This window comes from Typopeltis vanoorti, chromosome 21, assembly GCF_054136105.1.
Source record: "Typopeltis vanoorti isolate ZY-2024b chromosome 21, IOZ_Tvanoo_1.0, whole genome shotgun sequence".
Lineage (NCBI taxonomy): Eukaryota > Metazoa > Arthropoda > Arachnida > Uropygi > Thelyphonidae > Typopeltis > Typopeltis vanoorti.
Window position 1 is genome coordinate 12547133 of NC_143569.1, and position 21572 is coordinate 12568704.

At 36.6% G+C, this 21572-nt stretch overlaps 1 protein-coding gene across 2 annotated transcripts in view; it reads left to right on the forward strand.

Moving 5' to 3' along the window:
- The first annotated feature begins 776 nt into the window (after positions 1–776).
- The window catches only part of LOC150094626 (proteasomal ubiquitin receptor ADRM1-like), a 209431-nt gene continuing 188635 nt past the window's right edge, over positions 777–21572 (forward strand). For both annotated transcript variants that reach the window (XM_090410846.1, XM_090410847.1), the window contains exon 1: positions 777–1114. In XM_090410846.1, the coding sequence (XP_090266972.1) occupies positions 911–1114 (204 nt within the window). In that variant the 5' untranslated portion in view covers positions 777–910. The remainder of the gene's footprint in view (positions 1115–21572) is intronic.

Sequence of the window (21572 nt, forward strand, 5' to 3'; positions counted from 1 at the left end):
CTTCCTCATTTATGAGATGTGCTAATTTATGTTCAATTGAAAAAGTCCATATAAAGAATCTTCTGATAATAACTAGAATCGTACGCAGGTCCTTTTCAACCGAAGAGAATAATCTTCTGGTGTTTATCCAATTGCTCTTCGAAAGTGCTAATAGATTCATTTATTTATTTTCTATTTAAAAATTAAAAAGATTAGAGAGTATCGTACGGCGTTGAAGGGATTTTCCCCTTAAGGAAATTCGCACATTTCAGCCTGCGAAATGAACAAACCTATCAGAGAATACACGCATTTTACAGATATAGTGGACAATAATTTTCATCCTATCTTCGCATTAGTTAGATATCTACAAAGCGAAGTTACTCTGCTATGATGCATTGGGCTGTGGAAAAGATGAGATGAAAAGAAAACAAAAGTTCGCCAAGCAGATGAAAGAATTTAGGCAGTTTTCTTGGAATTTAATTTTTACGAAGTGTATTATAAGTAATGTATATTTATAAGATTTCTTTGTTATGAGTATTATTTATAAGGGTTTTTGTTGCTATTATTATTAGGTGAGCAAGATATATATATATATTTTTTTTTTGCATGTATTGGTCAATTGCATGTATTGTTAGTCTATTTATCATATACCCATATACCGTACTCTTCAAATTTCATTGCCTGTTTTATGCTCTTATTTTTTGCTTGGGCGCCCACTGGCGATAAGTAGTAATGTAATGAATGTTTTTGACTGTGTAATACTGCATAATATTACCTGGTCTACAGAGACGTAAGTGCGTGAGTTTGCGTCTTTGGTTCGTGGTGGTGCATCAAATCAGTTGGATTGTTTCTCCTGGTTAGATTATTTCTTAGGGTCCATTATTGCAATTTAACGTTTAATTATATCATTAGCGTATAGAGAGTGTTTTCAATGGCACGACCATTTTTATTTGGTGGATCCACAGGAAGTCAGTCACAAAATAAATATTTGGTGGAATTTAGAGCTGGAAAGATGACTGTTAAAGGTAAAATGGTACACCCAGATAAAAGGAAGGGAACTATTTTCATTAATCAGACAGACGATTCCCTTATGCATTTTTGCTGGAAAGATCGCAAAACTGGTACACTTGAAGATGTAAGTTAAGATTTATGTTAGAAGTAGATCTAAACGTGACAGTGAAATTAGGTACTTGATGTAAATGTTTTTCATTAAATGTAAATGTCTGCTAATTATTTATTTTGATTAACATTATGAGATTTGCATATTGTTAATCAAAATAAGTTTAGTTTGTTAATGTTCGGATTATTCATTTGACTATGCTGTATTTTTCATTTAAGTTTCGCATAGAAGTTTTCAATGGCACGAATTGGTATGGGATAATGAAATGGAGTAATCATCAGGCCAAGATGTTCAATGTATTTAACAACTTGCTTTCTAGTGAATCACTAGTTGATGTAACTATAGCATGCGAAAGATTGTTTAAAAGCTCATAAAATAGTGCTTTGTTTCAAACTTTGTAGAAAATCCATGCAAGCGTCCAATCGTAATTATGAAAGATATAGGATATCCAGCAAAGCAGCAGACGACAAAGTAGCATCTTCTGTAACATGTGGCGAGTCCAATTCATTCACATATGATGAAATTTGTCTGTCCTTATGAATGCTGATGACTTTTGCAAGGCCATTTACCTTAAGGTGTTTCAGCAATTTTCAGAAGTTCAGGTAAACACTCAAGAGATACACTAACTTCATCACTATACATGAAGAAGATACTAGTGGTAACTTCTGCTTTTTTGTCTGCTGGATGCTGTGGAGAAATCTGTTTGGTGGTGGAGAATTTCAAGTGGGGTCCTTGGATTTGAAAGATGTTGTCCAGGACTTCATCATCACAAACACTGCCCATTGGTGAATGATGCCTCCTTCACTATCTTTTTCCACCTTTCTTTGTCCAGTGCACAGTGTCGCAGTTTCTGTACACCCATTCCACACCAGTCCTTTATGTCATCTACCCATTCTCTGTATGGTCTACCTCTTCTGTTTACACCATCCATAATACCAGACATGAATGTCTTTATCTTCTGGTCTTCACTCATTCTGTAGATGTGTCCAAATAATTGCAGCTTCTATTTTATAATCTTCTGCATTTGATTTTCCTTAGGTTGTGTCTTCTGATAGAACTCTTCATTTGTGATTTTCTGTACCCATCCTATTCTTAGAATCTTCCTATAACAAGTTCTGTTAAATGCCAAAATTCTTTTTCTTGATTCCTTATTTATTACCCACGTTTCAGATCCATACAGTACACTGCTAAAGATGCATGTTTCCAGCACTCTTAGTTTTTTTTGCAGTCTGATCACTTTACTTTTCCAGATGTTATCCATGGCATTCAGATTTGTTCTCCCTTTTGCAATTGTGATCTTTATTTCTTTTTTATAGTCCAAATCATATGTCATTTTACATCCCAAATATGTGAACCGTTCTACATTTTCTATATCAATTCCATCCACTTGTATCTTTTATTTCATGTTCTTCTCACCAAATACCACTGTCTTTGTTTTTTTTCCAAGTCCAAATCTCTTTGCATCCTCATTTAACAGTTCAAATATTTTTTGTAATTCTCTTTCTTCTTCCTCCATAATAACAATGTCATTTGCAAATCTCAGATTGTTTCTTATCCCATGTACCGATATTCCTTTTGCACCTTTTCTCTTTCTAAATGTACGATGAAAATGTTTGGTGATATTGGGTCCCCCTGGCTAGTACCTCCTGCTTTTTCTAAACCATTTCCCCAAATCATCACCTATTCTAACTGCTGCAAGTGCATTCTTTTAAACATCTCTTAATATAGCTATGTTTTCTATCAATTCCATAGCATTCTAGCAGTGCTAATGTTACTTTCTGGTTGATACTGTCAAATGCCTTCTGAAAATCAACAAAGCAGGTATATGCATTTTTGTTTTTTTCTCCTAGCTTTCTCTGCTATTAACTGCATTGTCAAAATCTGTTGAATTGTGCTTCTGTCTCTCCTAAATCTTGTTTGCTCGTCTGCAAGGTATGCTTTCATTTGTTCTCAATCTTTCTGTCAAATTTCTTCTAACCATTTCATCTTATCCATTCTGATTGCTTTTTTCACCTCATTACAATTTCTTCTATACTGCTTCAATATTTGTTCTGATGTATCCCTTCTTATCTTATATTATTATTACCAGGACTCTTGTATTTTAGTCGTCCTATTGCTCTTCTACCTCTCCTCTTAAAATGTCTATATCATGCTCATTACCTGGTGGTGATATCAGCTTCAATTCTTCAGTCAGTTTCCCAACGCTATCTAAATCTAGCTTTTCTTCATATAACTCACTATAGTATCTTGTCCACCACTTACAATTTTATCTTTATTCATCAATACTTGGCCTTTTTCATCTTTAATTGTGGTCTGCTTTTGTTGCCACTTTCTATTAATGGTTCTGATCATTTTGTATACCTCCCTTGTTTTATGCTCTCCATAGTACTGTTCAATATTGTTGCATTGGGCTTCTAACCATTTCATCTTATCCATTCCGACTGCTTTTTTCACCTCATTACACTTTCTTCTATATTGCTCTTCTATTTGTTCTGATGTAGCCCTTCTTATCTTCAATATTCTTTTCTCCTGTACTAACTTCAGTGTTTCTTGTCTAATCCACTTCTTCTTGATCTTCTCTTCTTCTGGTACTGTTTCTTCCACCGCATCTTCTATCACCTTCATTACTCCTTTCACTCTAAGATTTGAATTTTCTTCTTTGTCCACACTTTTAAGTTTCTCTTCTAACACTGTTCTGTACCTTTTTTCCCTATTTCTGCTTCACTTATTTTTGCTGTCTCTCTTCATTTCTGATGATGGGGTTTATATTTTCTTTTTAATTTCAACTTGATGTTTGCAATCACTGAACTATGATCGAAGTCTATATCTGCTCCTTGAAAAGTTCAACACTGCTGTACTGATGTTAACCATCTTCCTTTAATCGTAATCACATCAACCATGTTCTTGGTTTTCCCAGCATTTGATTGCCATATCCATTTTCTACATTCCTTTTGCTGGCATCTTTACAATTTCTTCTATTCTGCTCCTCTATTTGTTCTGATGTGTCCTTTCGGTATCCCACTTTTCGATCCAACCCCGATCGCTCCGATTGTTGCCTAAGGATATTTCTAAGGGATCTGATTTTGCAGAGGTAGAGAAAAAATTATCAATACATGTACCATCCACAGATTATTGTGTTACAGATCATCATCCCGTGGCCCACAGCAAATTCTAACATTGTTTCACCTCTTTCATTTCTTTCTCCAAAACCATATTTTCCCATGACACTTTCCCAACCATCATCATCTATTCCGACTTTGGCATTCCAATCTCCTTCAATAATTAGTACATCTTCTTTGTACTTCTTTGCTTTGGTATTGTTTCTATTGTCTCTGTCAGATTTTTGTAGAATAAGTCAATATCTTCATCTGTGCTGTCAGATGTGGGTGCATATATCTGAACTATTGATATATTAAATGCGTTTGCTTGAAATCTTGCTACTATGATTCGTTCATTGACTGGTTTGTATTAATTGTAACCTAACAGTGCCTTTCTAGCTTTTTTTTAAGAAGGAAACCAACTCCTGTTTTGTGCTTGGTGTCATGTCCTGACCATATGACTTCATATCCTTTTATCTCTCCTGGTGATGTCCATCGCATGTCTGCCAGTCCTAGTATATCACACCGATATCTCTTCATTTCCTCGCGAAGTAATTCTAGTTTTCCTGATATCCAAAGTGTCCATACATTCCATGTCCCTACTGATAACAGTTCTGTTAGTTTGTTTCCTTTCGGTATCCCACTTTTCGATCCAACCCCAATTGCTCCGATTGTTGCCTAAAGATATTTCTAAGGGATCTGATTTTGCAGAGGTAGAGGAAAAATTATGAATACATGTACCATCCACAGATTCTGGTATCCATTCCTTCAGCTGTCAATGTTTCAAGGCATTTGATCGGGTTTGGCTCAGGGGCCTATTCACCAAACTGCCATCTTATAGTCAGTCTTCCTTACTCTGCAACTGGATTACCAAATTTCTCACTGGTTGCCCACTGCATGTCATGGTGGACGGCTTACTCTCCTCAGATTTTCTCACACTTTCTGACCTACTCTCACAGATTTCCAATCCTATCCATAGCTTTTGCTGGCGACAGTATGCTCCATTCCTCCTTTTCATTTGACAAACCTGGTACTGCTGAAGTATAAGAATCCTCAAGATCTACCACGACCGTAGACCTGAACTAGGATCTCCTAGCTATATATCAGTAGGGCAAGGACAACCTAAACTTTAATGCCACCAAAACTCAGTTCTGTCTGATCTCTCGCAAGAAAGAGCTCGCTTCCCTCCCCCTTGCCTTCAGTAATACTGAGAGATCCAAATATGATCAGATTTCTCTTCTTGGACTGACTTGCACCTCCGATCTTTCCTGGCACAACCATATTTCAACTATAATTTCTGCAGCCACCAAAAAACCTGGTGCACTTTTTAGCACAAGACACTACTTCATGCCTTCACAGCTGCTTACTCTATATGAAGCTCAAATCTGCCCAATCATGGAATATTGCTCTCACATTTGGAGTGGTGCACTAAAATCGTGTCTTAAGATTGAACAATTCTATCCAAAAGAGGCAATCCAGGTAATTAATGATCCCTCTCTTACACACCTGCCTCAGATAATAGGTACATAAGAAATGTGGTTGACTGGAATTGAAATTAATGGGTGTAGTATTTTTAGAGAAGACAGAATGTATAAAAAAGGAGAGGGATATATTACTGATGATAGCAAATGAGTTGCATCCATGTAAGTCTTTGGAAGCAGAGGGTAAAAATGAGAGTGATTTTGAAAGTGTCTGGTGTGAAATAAGTATTACTAGAGAGAGATATTTAGTTGGGGTGTTGCAGACTTGGGAATAATCAATGAGATGAGAAAGATGGGCCAAGTGAAATTTAAAAAGCAGAAATTTCATGGAAATAGTCGGTCAATCCTTATTCCTGGAGTGGCCTATGTCTGTTGATGTGTGTGTGTTCACAGGGCCGGTTTGCCTATTTTGGAAGATGAAAAACCTGAGTTTCTGGGTGAAAAAAAAAACCCTACCTTCATATGAGACCTGCTAACTCACCTTTTTTCTAAAGAGACCAAATAAAGGTTCCTCATGTTGTGGATGGGAATCGAAACCAGGTCTTTCCGACCAAAGGGCTAATGAGAAAGAAATGTATGGGCAAATTAGTTCAGCTAGTGAAAAAAGTGTTATAATAATGTGGCATATCAATTTTGGAAATATAAATTTGGAAGAAGAAATAGCTTATGGAGAAAGGAAAGAATTTGTTGATTTCTTAAGTGATTACTATCTCATACAGTTGGTGATGGAAGGAACTCATGGGCAAAATATATAGTATTTGGTAATAATGTTGGATAATGTAATTATGAACAACATATCAACATTGCCATCAATTGATGACAGTAATCATATAATCCTGATCTGGGAAGTGTGAAAACATGTAGAGGCATCCAGAGTAAAAGGATACATTTGGAACTATAGGGCAGGAGATTATTGAAACTCAGAAAACAGCTTGAAGGAGTTGTGTGGGAAAAAGAACTTGAAGGAAAAGAGATTAATATGACATGGGTCATAGTTAAGGAGTATTTGATGATGGCAATAACAGACTGTGTGCCTAAATCAAAAAGGATTAATAAAATAGGTGTTAAATGGATGAATAGGAAAATTAAGCAGGAATTGCAGAAGAGAAGTTTATGGAGAAAATAGTGCAGGCAAAAAGAGTGGCAAGTATAACAAGAAAGGTGAAATTAGATTATGAGTGGGGACTAGCGAAACAGACAAAGAAAAATCCCATGGAGTTTTTCTGTTATGCAGCTAGCAGGAGAAACAATGATTATGGGGAGATAACTCTGCTGGATAGAGATGGCGAAAGAGTGACCAAAGAAGAAATTATTGTGCAGTTGTTCAGTGATCACTCTGCTAAGGTTTTTCATACTGATGGTAAAGATGCTATTCTAAGGAAACAGGAAGTTGAGAAATCAGTACTTCAACCTAGTTCCTTGAAGGTGAATGAGCTAGAAATCTATGATTGTTTAAATCAGCTTGATGTGAATGAGGCTATTGGACTGGATGGAATTTCACGTGCTATGAAAGAATGTGCTAACGAACAGACACTTAATTTGACTCGGTTGTTTAATGTGAGTCTAATGTCTTCAACAATCTCTAATGAGTGGAAAGAGGACAAGATTGTTCCATGTTCCATTGCATAAAGATGGAAGCAAAACAGTTGTATCAAATTACAGATCAGTGTGCATTTCTAGAGCGATTGCTAAGGTCTTGGAGAGACTGATTAAGAATAGAATACAGGATTGGGCGAATAAGGAAAAGATTCTGTATAGAGGTCAACATAGGTTTGTTAAAGGGAGGTTTTGTTTTACAGAGATTTGCTTACATTTTATAATATGGTGACTACAGTGCTGAATAGGGGTGATTCATATACAATGATACTTCTGGATTTTCCAAAGGCATTTGATTGGCTACAACATAATAAACTGGTGTATAAATTATGGCAAATGGAACTGGAAAATCAGTTGGTTGATTGGATAGCAAACTGGCTTTCTAATCGATATCAAGTGGTGTATAGTGGATGTATGGTGGATTTTGAAAGTGTCTGGTGACTGGTGTTACCAGAGAGAGAGTTGGGTGTGTTACAGACCTGGGAATAATCAACGAGATGAGAAAGATAGGCCAAGTGAAATTTGAAAAGCAGAAATTTCGTGGAAATAGTCGGTCAATCCTTATTCTCTCAGGAGAGTTACCAGTGGAGTCCCACAGGGTTTTGTTCTTGGACACTACTGCTTAATTTGTTAATAATGTTGCAAGTGGTTTGCAAACTGATATTCAGCTATTTGCAAATGATGCTAAGCTGGGAAAAGTTATTAGGAATGATGCAGATGTACTGGTGCTTCAGAGTGATTTGAATAAAGTGGTTATGTGGGCTAACATGTAGGGATGTGTATCATTCTTAATAACATGGAATCTTGGGATATTGGTGGATAAAGAATCGAAGTGCAAGGGACATATTGCAAAAGTGATAAAAACAGCACAAAGAAATGCCAGTAATAATAAGAAGAACACTGACAAGTAGAGATAAGGATGTGGTCGTTCCACTGTTCCAGTGTACAAGGCTTTGATTAGACCACATATCGACTACTGCACATTGATTTGGTCACCTGCGACCAGAGAAGCAAGCTCTGAAAAAAGTTCAAAGATGAATAAAAACAGCAATATTGGGATTGTGGAATACCTACTATGAAGGGAGGTTGAGAGAATGCAAATTAGAGTCTAGTCAATAGGTGTAAGAGGGGCGATATGATCGAGACACGTAAATTTCTAAGAGCTGCTTATCAAATAGATACCCAGGATGTTTTTCAAAGGGTTGAAGGAGTGAAGAGGATAGAGACAAGAGGTCATCTTAGAAGTTGTATAAAGGTGTGGTGCATAAGAGAATGTAGCATGACTTTTCTTGCATGGAGAGTGGAATTTATTGCCAAATGAGGTGATGAGTGTGCAAACATTGAACCAATTTAAAATATAGTATGATAAACATTATCTCTGTTAGAATGCATCTTACTATTGCCTCCCTTGATGAGGCTTGACTCCAGGAGGTGTTTGTATAATAAGTACTATTCTGCTTTTGTGCATGCTGTTTGATGTTATGTAATAATATCATAAAAATAAAGTTTTGTTCAGTGTTATAGGAGGTCTAGAAATTAATTTCATTATTAAGGTACTCCATACTATTATTATTTCCTGACCTTCGTGGAGTCGCAAGACTTATTGTGGGAGATCAATACAAAGTATCATACCACTCTTAAATTCATCACTGTGTGCACATTCATCACCCTCTCAGGCAATGGATTCCATGCAGAAAAAGTGTATGGAATTCCATACACTTTTTACACCTAAGATCCACCTAAGATCCTTACACCTAAGATCCATACACCTAAGATCCTTTCTAATATCTTCATTAAAAATGAAGATATTAGAAAGGATCTTAAGATTATTAGCATTCAAGAATATGTCAGTAGAGCTCATCTAAGGTATTATGGCCACTTAAATAGAATGGGTGAAGAGAGCTTAGCAAAACAGGTGTTTGATGCCAAAATGCCAGGAAAGAGACCCAGAGAAAATACAGAAAATTATGGAGACAACTACTGTGTTAGAGCAAAACTTTAGTTTAATATAAACCAAAATGAACAATCAATGTTTCGACCTTCATATCAAGGTCATATCTGCAGTATACATATATATACAGAGAAATAACCTGCACTACAAATCTACATGGTTTGCTAAAGTTACTGACCAACCGTTACAACAATTATTAACCTGACCTCTGGTGGAAAAAAAACTTTACTACATCAAAGCTAGTGTCCTATTATTATAATTATTATTCTTACTAAATAGCTTAAGGAAATTACAACATATACAATAGAATATACATTAAAATAAATTTTAATACACTTCCAATATTTAGGCAACGTCACATTGCCTTTTTCACAGGAACTTAAAAACAAGACATGCACACAAGCACAACAAACAGTAAATGAGGACGAAGCTGGAAGCTATTGTTTTTCCTAAAAGTCCTGATGGTGCCCCCCCACTAGTGGGCATGTTGGTATTCTTGGCCGATTGGGCTGACGGTCTTCTCATGTAGGTTTCCCAAATTTAGGGCAGTCTCATGCAACTAAATTTGTTGAGGTTTGGATTTTTCTTAGGGCTGAGGCTGATTCCATGAATAGCCTTACTATGGTGTATTATAGTGGCTTCCTCCCACCGTGGGGATGGAAGGAAGCCACGATAATACTTCCTTCCACCAAGGAATCCATGGTGGAAGGAAGGAATTGGGAGAAAGGAATTGGATTTTATGCGGTTATTAAAGGATAACTATCTGCGACAGCATGTAATGGATAATAATACTAGGGGTCAGAGAGTGCTTGACCTGGTAATTGCATCTGAGAATTTGACTGTAACGAATATGACCATGTTGCCACCAATTGGTGAGAGTGATCATAGGGTCTTGACTTGGGAGGTGGCTAAAGGTGTGGATTTTACAATTAAGACAGGGTACATGTGGAATTATCGGACTTGTAAGTATGACAAGCTTAGGAGATTGATTGGTTCAGAGCCATGGCATGTACAACTGCAAGGGCTAGAAGTTGATAGTGCATGGGAGGCAGTAAAGAAGTGTTTGCATGAAGCAATGGCTGACTGTATACCTAGAGTCCGATTAATAAATCAAGTAGAGATTAAATGGATGAATAACACCATTAAGCTTGAGCTGCAAAAAAAAAAAAAGAAACAATTATGGAGGGAATTTAAGGAGAAAGGTGACCTGCAGGCACATGAACCGTATAAAGCGCAGGCCAGAAGGGTAACGAGTGTGGTAAGAAAAGCGAAAAAGGATTATGAAAGAACATTGGCCATGCAGGCTAAAGAGAATCCTAAACAGTTTTTTCGATATATTGCTAGTAAAAGAAAAAATGTATATGGCAGAATGATTTTAAAGAATGCCGATGGTAGGTAGGTAACCGAATCAGCTGATATAGTTGAATTACTGAGCGAGAACTTTGCAAGAATATATCTTCCAGGTGGTGGCATTGCAGAAATGAATGAACCAATAGATTATAAGGGAATTGTGGTGAATGAAGTGGAAGTGAGTAGTCTATTGCAAAACCTGTCTGTACCCTTGACCATTTTGTTTAATTTGAGTCTCAGGTCTGGGTTATTCCCGAGGGGTGGAAAGAGGGGAAAATAGTTCCACTGCATAAAGGAGGTTCCAAGACTTCTTTTGTAAATTACCAGCCTATTAGCATATCAGGAATCGTTGTCAAGTTCTTGGAGAAATTAGTCAAGAGAAGAATACAGGACTGGATAGACGAAAATGGGATACTGTATGGGGGACAACATGGTTTTGTGAAGCATGCCTCAGTAACTTGCTCACATTTTATAACACAATGACGGCTGAACTGGATAAGAGTAATGGGTTTACAGTGATTCTACTGGACCTTGCCAAGGCCTTTGACAGGATACCACATGTTACTCTAATCAGTAAACTGAAGCAGATGGGGATGGATATAGGGTTGGTGAGATGGACAGGAGGGTGGTTGATGGAGAGATACCAGAGAGTGATTTATTCAGAAGCGGAGTCCAAAAGACAGCTTGTGACTAGTGGTGTGCCGCAGGGCTTTGTTCTTGGACTACTACTTTTCAATTTGTTCATTAACGATATAGGAAAGGATCTGAGAGGAAGTGTTCACTTGTTTGCTGATGATGCAAAGTTGTGTAGAGGAATTGTGAGTGCTGAGGATGTCAAAATTTTTGCAGGATGATTTGGATAGTTTGGAGAACTGGGCTAGGGAAAATGGATGTCAATTTAATTGGCAAAGTGTAAGGTTATGCATTTTGGAATGAAAAGATTAGCAGCAGTATATCACATTGGTGGAACCGTACTCCAGGAGATGATGAGGCCAGGGATTTTGGAGTGTTGGTCGATAGGGAGTTGAAGTTTAGAGGGCACGTTGCAAAAGTGGCCAAAACAGCTCATCAAATCACTTGGTTGCTGAAAAATACTTTAACATGCAGAGACAAACAAGTTATTGTTCCTCTATATCGAGCCTTGATAAGACCCCATCTGGACTACTGTGCCCAGATATGGGTGCCAGGGTTTCTTTTTGATGGGGAGGATGTGGAGAGGATCCAGAGACGAGTGACCAAGATGATAGCAGGTCTGTGGAATGAACCTTATGAGAACAGGTTGAAGATTTGTGGGTTGCAAAAATTGGATAGGTGGAAAAAGGGTAATATGATTGAGACATTCAAATTACTGAAGGGTTTCTATAGGATTAATCCAGAAGATGTTTTTGAGAATAGGATTGGTGATGGGAGGACTAGGGGCCATGCATGGAAGCTGGGCAAGAATGTGGTTAGCAGGGATGTTAGAACTAGGTTTTTTACTTGGAGAGTGGTGAATGAGTGGAATAAGCTGCTAGAGTCTGTTGTGGGTACTATGACCGTGAAAGAGTTCAAGGCGAGGTATGATAGATACTGTGTGAATGTCGAATAGTTGCTCTTGACATGATGTTAGGGCGTCCCTCAATGAGTCTGACGACTCCTTGGAGTTGCCTGAGATAATAATAATAATTCTATGGCGGATATCCAGCGCATAGTCTGCAAGGCCATAGTGGCTGTATTGGTGAAACCGGATGTAGTCCTTGTGTTCTGAAATTCTGATATTAGCTGTCCTGCCTGTTTTGCCAAAGTAGGACAGCTTACAGCTGCAAGGGACCTGGTATATACCAGGTAGGTCTAGGGGGGCGGAGGTAGGTCTTTAGTGGAGCTGATAAGGGATGCAATTTTTTATATTGTCTGTAACAAGAAGTTAAGTCATGTTTTTTTAGGATTTTTGTAATTTTTTCCGAGGTGCCTCGGATATAGGGAATGGTGATGGATTTAGAGTAATCCTTGTTGTGAAGGGGGAGGGGTTGTGGTTTATTGGTTTCAATATTTTTTGGATTTTTTTGAGGGGATAGCCATTGGCTGAGAAAGTGTTGAGAATGTGGTTTAGTTCTATGGTAGGGCATTGTCATTTGAACAGATAAGTTTAGCCATGTTATGTAGTGTCTTAATGACTCCATATTGTTGTGAGGGGGGGGGGAATTGTTGGTGAATGTATCTGCCTGTATGGGTGGGTTTTCTATAAACTGAGAAAACCAACGTTCCATCAGGCTTGCAGGTGACTAGTGTGTCTAAGAAAGGAAGGCAGTTGTTTTTTTCCTTTTCCAGGGTGAACTTGATTCTGGGGTGTTGGTTGTTTAAGTGTGTTAGGAAGGAGAGGAGTGCATCGGAGCCATGTGGCCAAATAGCGAACACATCATCAACATAGTGAAGCCATATGGTTGGTTTTTGTGGGGCAGAGTTTAAGGCTTTCCTCTTCAGAAGTTGACCAAGGGTGGGGAGAGCGGAGAACCCATGGCTGTCCCCTCTATTTGTTTGTAGAATTTTCCTTGCCAAACAAAATATCCTGATTTCATTATGAACTGAAATAGGGCTGTGATATCGGGAGGAAACTTAGCTTGGATTAGCTCTAAGGATTCTTTGAGTGGGACATTTATGAATAAGGAGGAGACATCAGAACTGACCATTATGTCAGTGTGTTTGAGTGTAAGGCTTTTCTATGCTGGCTTTGAAATGGGCTGAGTTTTTTTATGTGTGAAGGTGTGTTGCCAGTATAGTGTATGAATGCTTTGACCAAATGTTTAGCTAGTTTGTATGTGGAGGAATCAATGCCATTCACTATGGTATGTAATGGCACATATTCCTTATGTATTTTTGGGAGTCCATATATATGAGGGGGGTATGGAATTAAACAGTTTTAATTTGTTAGTGACTTCTACAGTCCAAGAAGTGACCTTCTTGAGGAGACTATGGAGTTTTCTAATTTGTGAGTTGGTGGGATTGTACTTGATAGGGAGGTAAGTAGCCCGATCTAACAATAGAGCATTCAGCTTACCTGTGTAATCAGTTTGGTTAAGCAAGACTGGCGTTCCCTTTATCCGCTTTGATGATTATTATTTCCTTGTTTATCTTTAATTCTTGCAGAGATTTAATTTCCTTATTGGGCATATTTGTTTTTGGTGGTTTTGCTTTGGTCAGAACACAAGCCACATCCAGTCTAATATCGTTGGCGACATGGTTTGGAAGGTGTCTTATCCCGCATTCAATTTGTATCATAATGTCTTCAGCAGGTATTCTTCTGGGTGCAGTGGTGAAGTTGTGGCCACGTGAGAGAGCATCGAGTGCTTCAGGTTTCAAACTAATTGACGAAAGGTTGACTTCCGTGTTGGCAGGAAGTTGTGGTTTGGAGTTTGAGTTCTTTTTTAAATTCTCAAATTTTTTGATGTGTCGTTCTCGTACTTTTTTAAATTCTTTATCCGTAGCAGTGCACGAGATGTCGTATATAAAATAGACCAAATCTCATGGTTTAAGGTGCTGGAAAGCTCATCTTCTAGTGCCTGGATAGCTAAGTTAGCGTCAGTCAGGGAACGGCGAGTAGCTGCGATTTGTTCCCTGAGCAAAGCTTGGCTGGCACGGTTATAATACGGAGAGCCTTTTGGGAAAAGAAACGGGGCTTGAATTTGACATAGTTTGGGATTACCTGGCTATCCCGGCAGTGTTTTAGGAAAGCGAGTCGATTCAGTTGTCTTGATAGCTTCAACTTCATTTTACCGTAATGGCGGGCCTTACATGCAATGGAATCTCCGTGGATTATCATAATTCTCGTGGAAAGGCTTAGATTCATATATACATTCTTACAAAATAGCTTAAGGAAATTACAACATACAATAGAATATACATTAAAATAAAGTTTAATATACTTCCAATATTTCGGCAACGTCACAGTTGCAATCCCAAACTGTGTCAAATTCAACCACTTCGGATCATTTCAGTTGGGTGTGCTGTCATGTTTTCCAGGAGAGGGGGAGGGGAAGCTTGGAGACAAATAATTACATCAATAAATTTTTATAATTATTGATTTAATTAAATAATTACATCAATAAACGTCTTTTAGTTGTTGTTTTTTTTATGTAATTATTTGTCGATGTAAACTATAAATACGTTATTTTCATTTTGCAATGATTTTAATGATTTTTAATTCTTGGGGGAAAAAAATATTCAGAATTAATAGTTTTTAGCACAATTTCATATATTAAAAAGCATTTTGAACGCACAACTGGGCTCTTAACACAAATGTGATGTAATGTGTACATGTTGAAAAGTGTACGTAAATAATGTGTACTCTCTTCAAGAATCATAAGTATATTGTCTTTAATTTTAAGAATCATGCAAAGCCATGAAACAATTAGGGAAGTCTTTAATGAGAATAAATGCAAAAATACAATATCGGTGATCTTGCTATTTGGTGGATGAGCACTGCATACCTGGAATATTCGCCACTGATATATAATAAGGTCATAATTTCCCTAACTTTAAGAAAAGAGATTTATAACCATTGTATATTTCATCCAGCGGTGACTTAGAGACTGAAATCAATGAAACATGGAAAGAGCCATTCTGGGAATAACATTGTTAAATAAAAAGAATAAGTGGATAAGGAAACAAAAGTAACGGAATTACAAATAGATTTTGCTGGACAGACCACTTAATATCTGACTACAGGTGGACAAAGAGAAGAACAGAATGGAGACTAAGAACTGAATATTAGACCAGAAAGGCTAGCAGTAAGATGGGACCATGAGATAAAGATCATAAACATTTTTGGTATAGCAGTGTACATACATATACAGTGTAGATATGATGCCTGTGATACTCAAGTGAAAATTCTACGAATAAAGAATAATTTACGCGAGTTAATTCTGTTATTATAATAGTTAGTAATAAATAAAGCACTTGAAGCCTACTTAAAACTATCATCATCTCAACAATCTGAAGGAATTATAATTTACAGTGACTCAAGATCAGCTATGGAGGCAATCAAAAATGGCAATACTAGCTCGCACAAGACATCTATAAATTTTTAAATCAACTAAAGTGTTTAGGAAAAAGTTGCATTTTACAATGGATTCCTGCTCATGTAGGCATTGATTACAATGAAGCAGCTGATAAATTAGAAAAAGAGGCCAGAAAACTCAACCAAGAAACTCACATGATAAATCTTGCCGATGCACTAGCAAAAGTAAACTAATTCCACTGAAATCAGTGATACAACATCAAATTCCCAAAATCAGTGCTGACAGAAAGACCTCCACCACCACGATAGCAAGACTACGAACAGAACATCATAGAGGAATGAAGATCAACACAGATGATACAAGAACATATAGAAACTGCAACAACTGCCCCAATACTGAACTGACACCCACTCACATCTTTACCTGTCCAGCAATGACAGAAGCCTTGCAAGAAATAGATCCTAATCCTGAACAACAGCTCTATACAAACAAAATCATTGACATAGCCAAAGCAGTACAAGGAGCACACGGAAACATCTAAGACTCTTCAAAGGACAACGACAACATCTTAATCAATCCAGGTATAGGAATTTCCTGGAATAACAAAATAAATACACTATTATTTGCAGATGATCAAGTAATATTATCAGATAAGGAATATGATCTACAAAGAGCAATATATAATTTAAACATTATAGTAGAACAGTTTGGAATGAAAATTTCCATAGATGAAACTAAAACAATGGCATTTTATGGACAACTCCAGTTAGAAGTAAATAGTTATTAATAATGAAATAATAGAGCAGATAAATACTTTGTTATTTTGGATGTGAAATGTCACATAATGAAGTAAAGGACATAAAATTAAAATCTTCAAAGTTTTTACAGACACCCCTTGAGTGAGGGTACATGTCAGGAATTTGATGAAGTTTTTACAGATTATAGGCCTGATAAATAGAGAACACTCAATCCAAATATAGTACAAAAAGAAACAAGCTTAAAAATATACAATACTTGAGCAGTGCCCACATTATTGTATGGCAGTGAAATTTGGGCAATAAACAAACAAGATAATAAAGATTAAAAACAAGTGAAATGTGATTTATGAGAAGAACTACAAAATACATGTTACTATACCAAGAAAGGAATGAAGATATTTTAAAAGAACTATAAACAAAATCAATAGAAGAAAAACTAAACAATTATCGGCCAAGTGGTTAGCGCATCCGCTCTTCAGCCAAAAGGCTGCAGGTTCGAATCCTGCTGTGGGCATGGATGTTTGTGACTGTCTGTAAAGATATTAGTGGTGGGCAGTAGATGGTGTTGGAGTGGTTGTGGTTCGTTGTAGTTGGTGGATTGAGTGGTGGAGACAGAGTTGTAGAGTAGTTGCCCTCCCTTGATGAGTCATTGGACTCCCTAGAGGTGTCATTCAATAATAAATAATAATAATATAAAAATGTTAATAACCCTATATTTCAGCAATGTTACATTGCTATTCTTTGGGATTCACAAAACAATGATAAGTGCACATAGGCACTCAAACTAAGCAAACGAGGCCGAAGAAAGGCAACTGATATAATAAATTTAGTTTAATCCTTTATCAAAGTGTGATAAAGTGTCACACTTGGATAAAGGATTAAACTAAATTTATTATATTCTAACCAAGTGAAAAATAAACTTTCAACATCTTTCTCTAAATCCAGAGTAATTTATTAAAAAGGTGGCACACCATTTGGCAACTCCTATAGGTAGAGATGACTTTACTAATGCTTCTGGCTGGTATCTCCACTTGGGCCTGGCTCCCACTGAAGAGACCTCAATAAAGGTCGAAACTAGTCTGGGTAGTGGCCCTTCCCTTAATGCATAACATTAGACATATCCGCAAGGAGATGTGTTTTGCATTATGGGAGATACTGAGATAGGAGTGTTAGTAGCTTGCTCCACCTTTGCAAGGAGTCGTCCTGGTGTTGCACTACCTTACCCCAGTCCTGAAGATACTTTCAGGCGCAAACTTTCTTTCTCACACTTGGATAAAGGATTAAACTAAATTTATTATATTCTAACCAAGTGAAAAATAAACTTTCAACATCTTTCTCTAAATCCAGAGTAATTTATTAAAAAGGTGGCGCACCATTTGGCAACTCCTATAGGTAGAGATGACTTTACTAATGCTTCTGGCTGGTATCTCCACTTGGGTCTGGCTCCCACTGAAGAGACCTCAATAAAGGTCGAAACTAGTCTGGGAAGTGGCCCTTCCCTTAATGCATAACATTAGACATATCCGCAAGGAGATGTGTTTTGCATTATGGGAGATACTGAGATAGGAGTGTTAGTAGCTCGCTCCACCTTTGCAAGGAGTCGTCCTGGTGTTGCACTACCTTACCCCAGTCCTGAAGATACTTTCATGCAAACTTTGTTTGCTCACACTTGGATAAAGGATTAAACTAAATTTATTATATTCTAACCAAGTGAAAAATAAACTTTCATCAAAAAAAAAAAAAAAGAAAAAGGCAACTGAAGTTGGTCTTAGAGTCCTAAAGGTGCCTCCTAGCAGGTAAATTGGCTGACAATCTTGGGGCAGTCTCATGCACCCAAATTTGTTGATTTGTTGACTGCCCTGATTCAATGAATAATCTTTCATACTTGTACTTGCTGCAATCTGATAAAGTAGCCTTCTTCCACCGTATTCTGTGGTGGGTGTCCAATACATGGACAGCAAGTCCTGAGTGGCTGTATTGGTGGAACCTAAGATATAAGGATAATTCATAATTTACATTGAAATCATAAAAGTACAAACATTGGCTTAATAATAATTAAAAAAAAAACTTACATATTACACAGTGTAGTATATCAGTACAGATAGCATTTGATAAGTTTTAAATATAGAAATATAGACCTCACTTTGTTTTAGATACACTTTGAAAATATTTATGTATTCAGAAACAGCACTACTTCACTGGCATGTCTTCAAATAAATCTTCAATGCTCTATCAAGGCTGTAAATAACTTAACAGAACTTGTAAATAGAAAAAAATATAGGACTAGCATTAATACAAGAACCTTATAACATCAACAACAAAATATATGGCTTTCTAACCAGTTATAAAATATTTTCCAAAGGATCAGAAGAAAGAGAGCTACAATATTCGTGGTCAAACCTAAAGTTGAGGCAATATTAATTTCTCAGCAGCAACGAAGACTCAATTGCATACAGAGGAATTAAAACTTTTGCTGCAAGTATGTAACTAGACTATCATACTAACACAAAATATGACTTAGAAAAAATGGGCAACATCGTGGATTTTACCATCAATCACAGCCTAATTCTTGGAATGAATAGTAACGTCCATTTGGTTTTATGGTTTAACAAGAGCACAGGATGAGTTTTTACCATCAAATTTCCTATACATACTAAATGATGACTGTAATACACCATCTTTTGGAAATAGCAGAGGAAGAAGCTGCATTAATCTGACAATAGCAGGCTGCTATTTTACACAGGGTTTCTGAATGGAGATGCAAGGAAGAAGGAAACTGTTCTGATCACATATTAAGTTTCATATCAGTAACTTAAATGGAATACACAGGACAAACCATTGTCCTGTGTATTCACCAACAAAACCACTTCACCAACAAAACCAGTCTACTCATTAAAAAGAGAACTTGCATGCCTAATCTCAGAGCATCATTTTAATGGGATCAGCAAACAACAGCTTAGCTTAGACAAGAACCTGGGCATCAGCCATTAGCTGACATATTTGACATGACCTTGCTTCTGTGCTTTCATCCACTGTCCAAACACTCAGCACAACCAAGAAGCTAAACATTGATGGAAGAAAATCAGTACCTTGGTGGAATGAACTAACAGTCCCAAGAAAATGTGGAAATCCACTCAAACAACTATATCAAAGAACATACAAGAATTAAGACAGTAGTAGACAGAACTACTATAAAGCCAAATACAGCTATCAATCCAAAATTACAAATGCGAAAACAGAATTATGGAAAATCAGCTGTTAAGAAAACAAACGACTCCTACACTAAAAACTTATTAGAAACTGTAGCTATTATGATAAGCAAGTTTATTCTCGATGATGATGAATCAACAGATGAAGAAATCCACAAAACTTACAAAGAATGAAAACAGACATGGATATTCCTAATGACGACTTATTTACAACTAATGAAATTGAGTAAGTATTAAGAGATCAATGAATTCAAAAAAAAAAAAAAAACCTCCTAGGGATAATAGAATAACCAGTGATATACTTCTAAGATAATTCAATAAGCCTTTATTGAATTTCCTGAATTCATAATGACAGTTTATAACGAATGCCTAAAAAGAGTGCAATTTCCTTTTATTATTGAACCGCTCAAAAATTATACCCATAATCAAACAGGAAAAGAAACATCTACAAAATTGGCAAAAAAAAAGAGTTAGTCTCACAAATGTAAAACTTCTGATAAACCGAATAATGCACTTTGCTGCTTAATAGATCTCTCGAGTAGACAATCAGTATGCATCTAGATCTCGGTCAAGCACAATAAATGTAATTATGGAGGTTAAAGAGTTCACAGAAGACAGTCTACAGCAAAAAAAAAAAAAAAAAGAAAGAAAGAAAGATGTACTACTGATCTCACTCAATGTATAAGGAACCTTTGATGCTGTGTGGTGGCCAGCCATAATTAATCAATTAAGAGATTTCAAATGTCCAAAAAACCGAATTCTACCTTACAAAAAACTGTTTTACAGACAGAAGAGCATCCATTACATTAAAAACAACAGCTGTAACAAAAGACAAATGAGGATGTCTCCATTTGTCTCCAAGGTTCCTGCTGGACCAGGTTTCTGGAACATCCAATGCAACTCACTATTAAGATTTCCTTTCACTACTGAAACAAAAGTCATAGCTTATTTTTAGAGGTACCTGTGGCATAGTATAATAATTAATAAATAACACGTAAGTCCACAGTAATAACTTTAATTAATAAATAAGGTACAGATTTCATACTAAAACTAATAGTATATATCTTCAGTGTTACAAACAGATAGGAATGGAATACAAGTAACGAACATTTGGTGGATCACCTATTAAAATACAAGGTTTCTGCGAGCTAGGAAATGAAAGAAATTAATAAATAATTAATATTTAAGATAATTGGTTTTTTAATGATTACATAAAATAAAAGTCTCCCAGATCTTCGAGAGAGAGAGAGAGGCAATCATTTCGATTTAAATTCGGTCGGTGTAAAATAGCTTCACAACTTTCTTTAAAGAGGCGTTCATATTTGAACCTGCATCTATGAAGGAGAATAGCTTTATCCCAGTGGATATTATGGGTAGTGTTAATACTGTGTTGTGCTAGACCAGACTTCTGAGGTTTGTTGTAATCAATATAATATTGATGTTCTTTAATTATTTTTTTCCACAGAACAGCCAGTTTGTCCAAAATAAGAAACATCGCATTCACATGGTATTTGGTAAACGCCAGCCAAAGATAGAGATGACAGTTTATCTTTTGTAGAAGGCAATAAGGAAAAAATTTTGTTGATAGGAATATACGTAGGAATCAATTGGTGCTTTTTATAAAATTCTACCTATAGGTTCTGAGATTCCTGGAATGTAGGGGATTGGAACTCTAGGGACTGTTGAAGAAACCTGAGGTATTGGAACATAAGATTCAATTATCTGTTGGATTTGATTAGGGTGGTAATTATTAGATTCCATTAACTTTTTAATGATGGAAAGTTCTTGTTGTAAGATTTCTGGAGAAGAGCAAACTTTATGTGCCCTATTAATTAGAGATTTAAGAATGCCAAATTTTTGAGATGTGTGGTGAGCATACTTTTTATGAATGTATCTGCCAGTAAATGTAGGCTTTCGAAAGACGCTTGTAGATAAGGAAAAGGAAAATTCTGGTACTTTACCATTTTTGGACATCCTGCTTACTCGAACTTCCTCTGGTACCTTATCTACAAGCATCTTTTGAAAGCCTACATTTA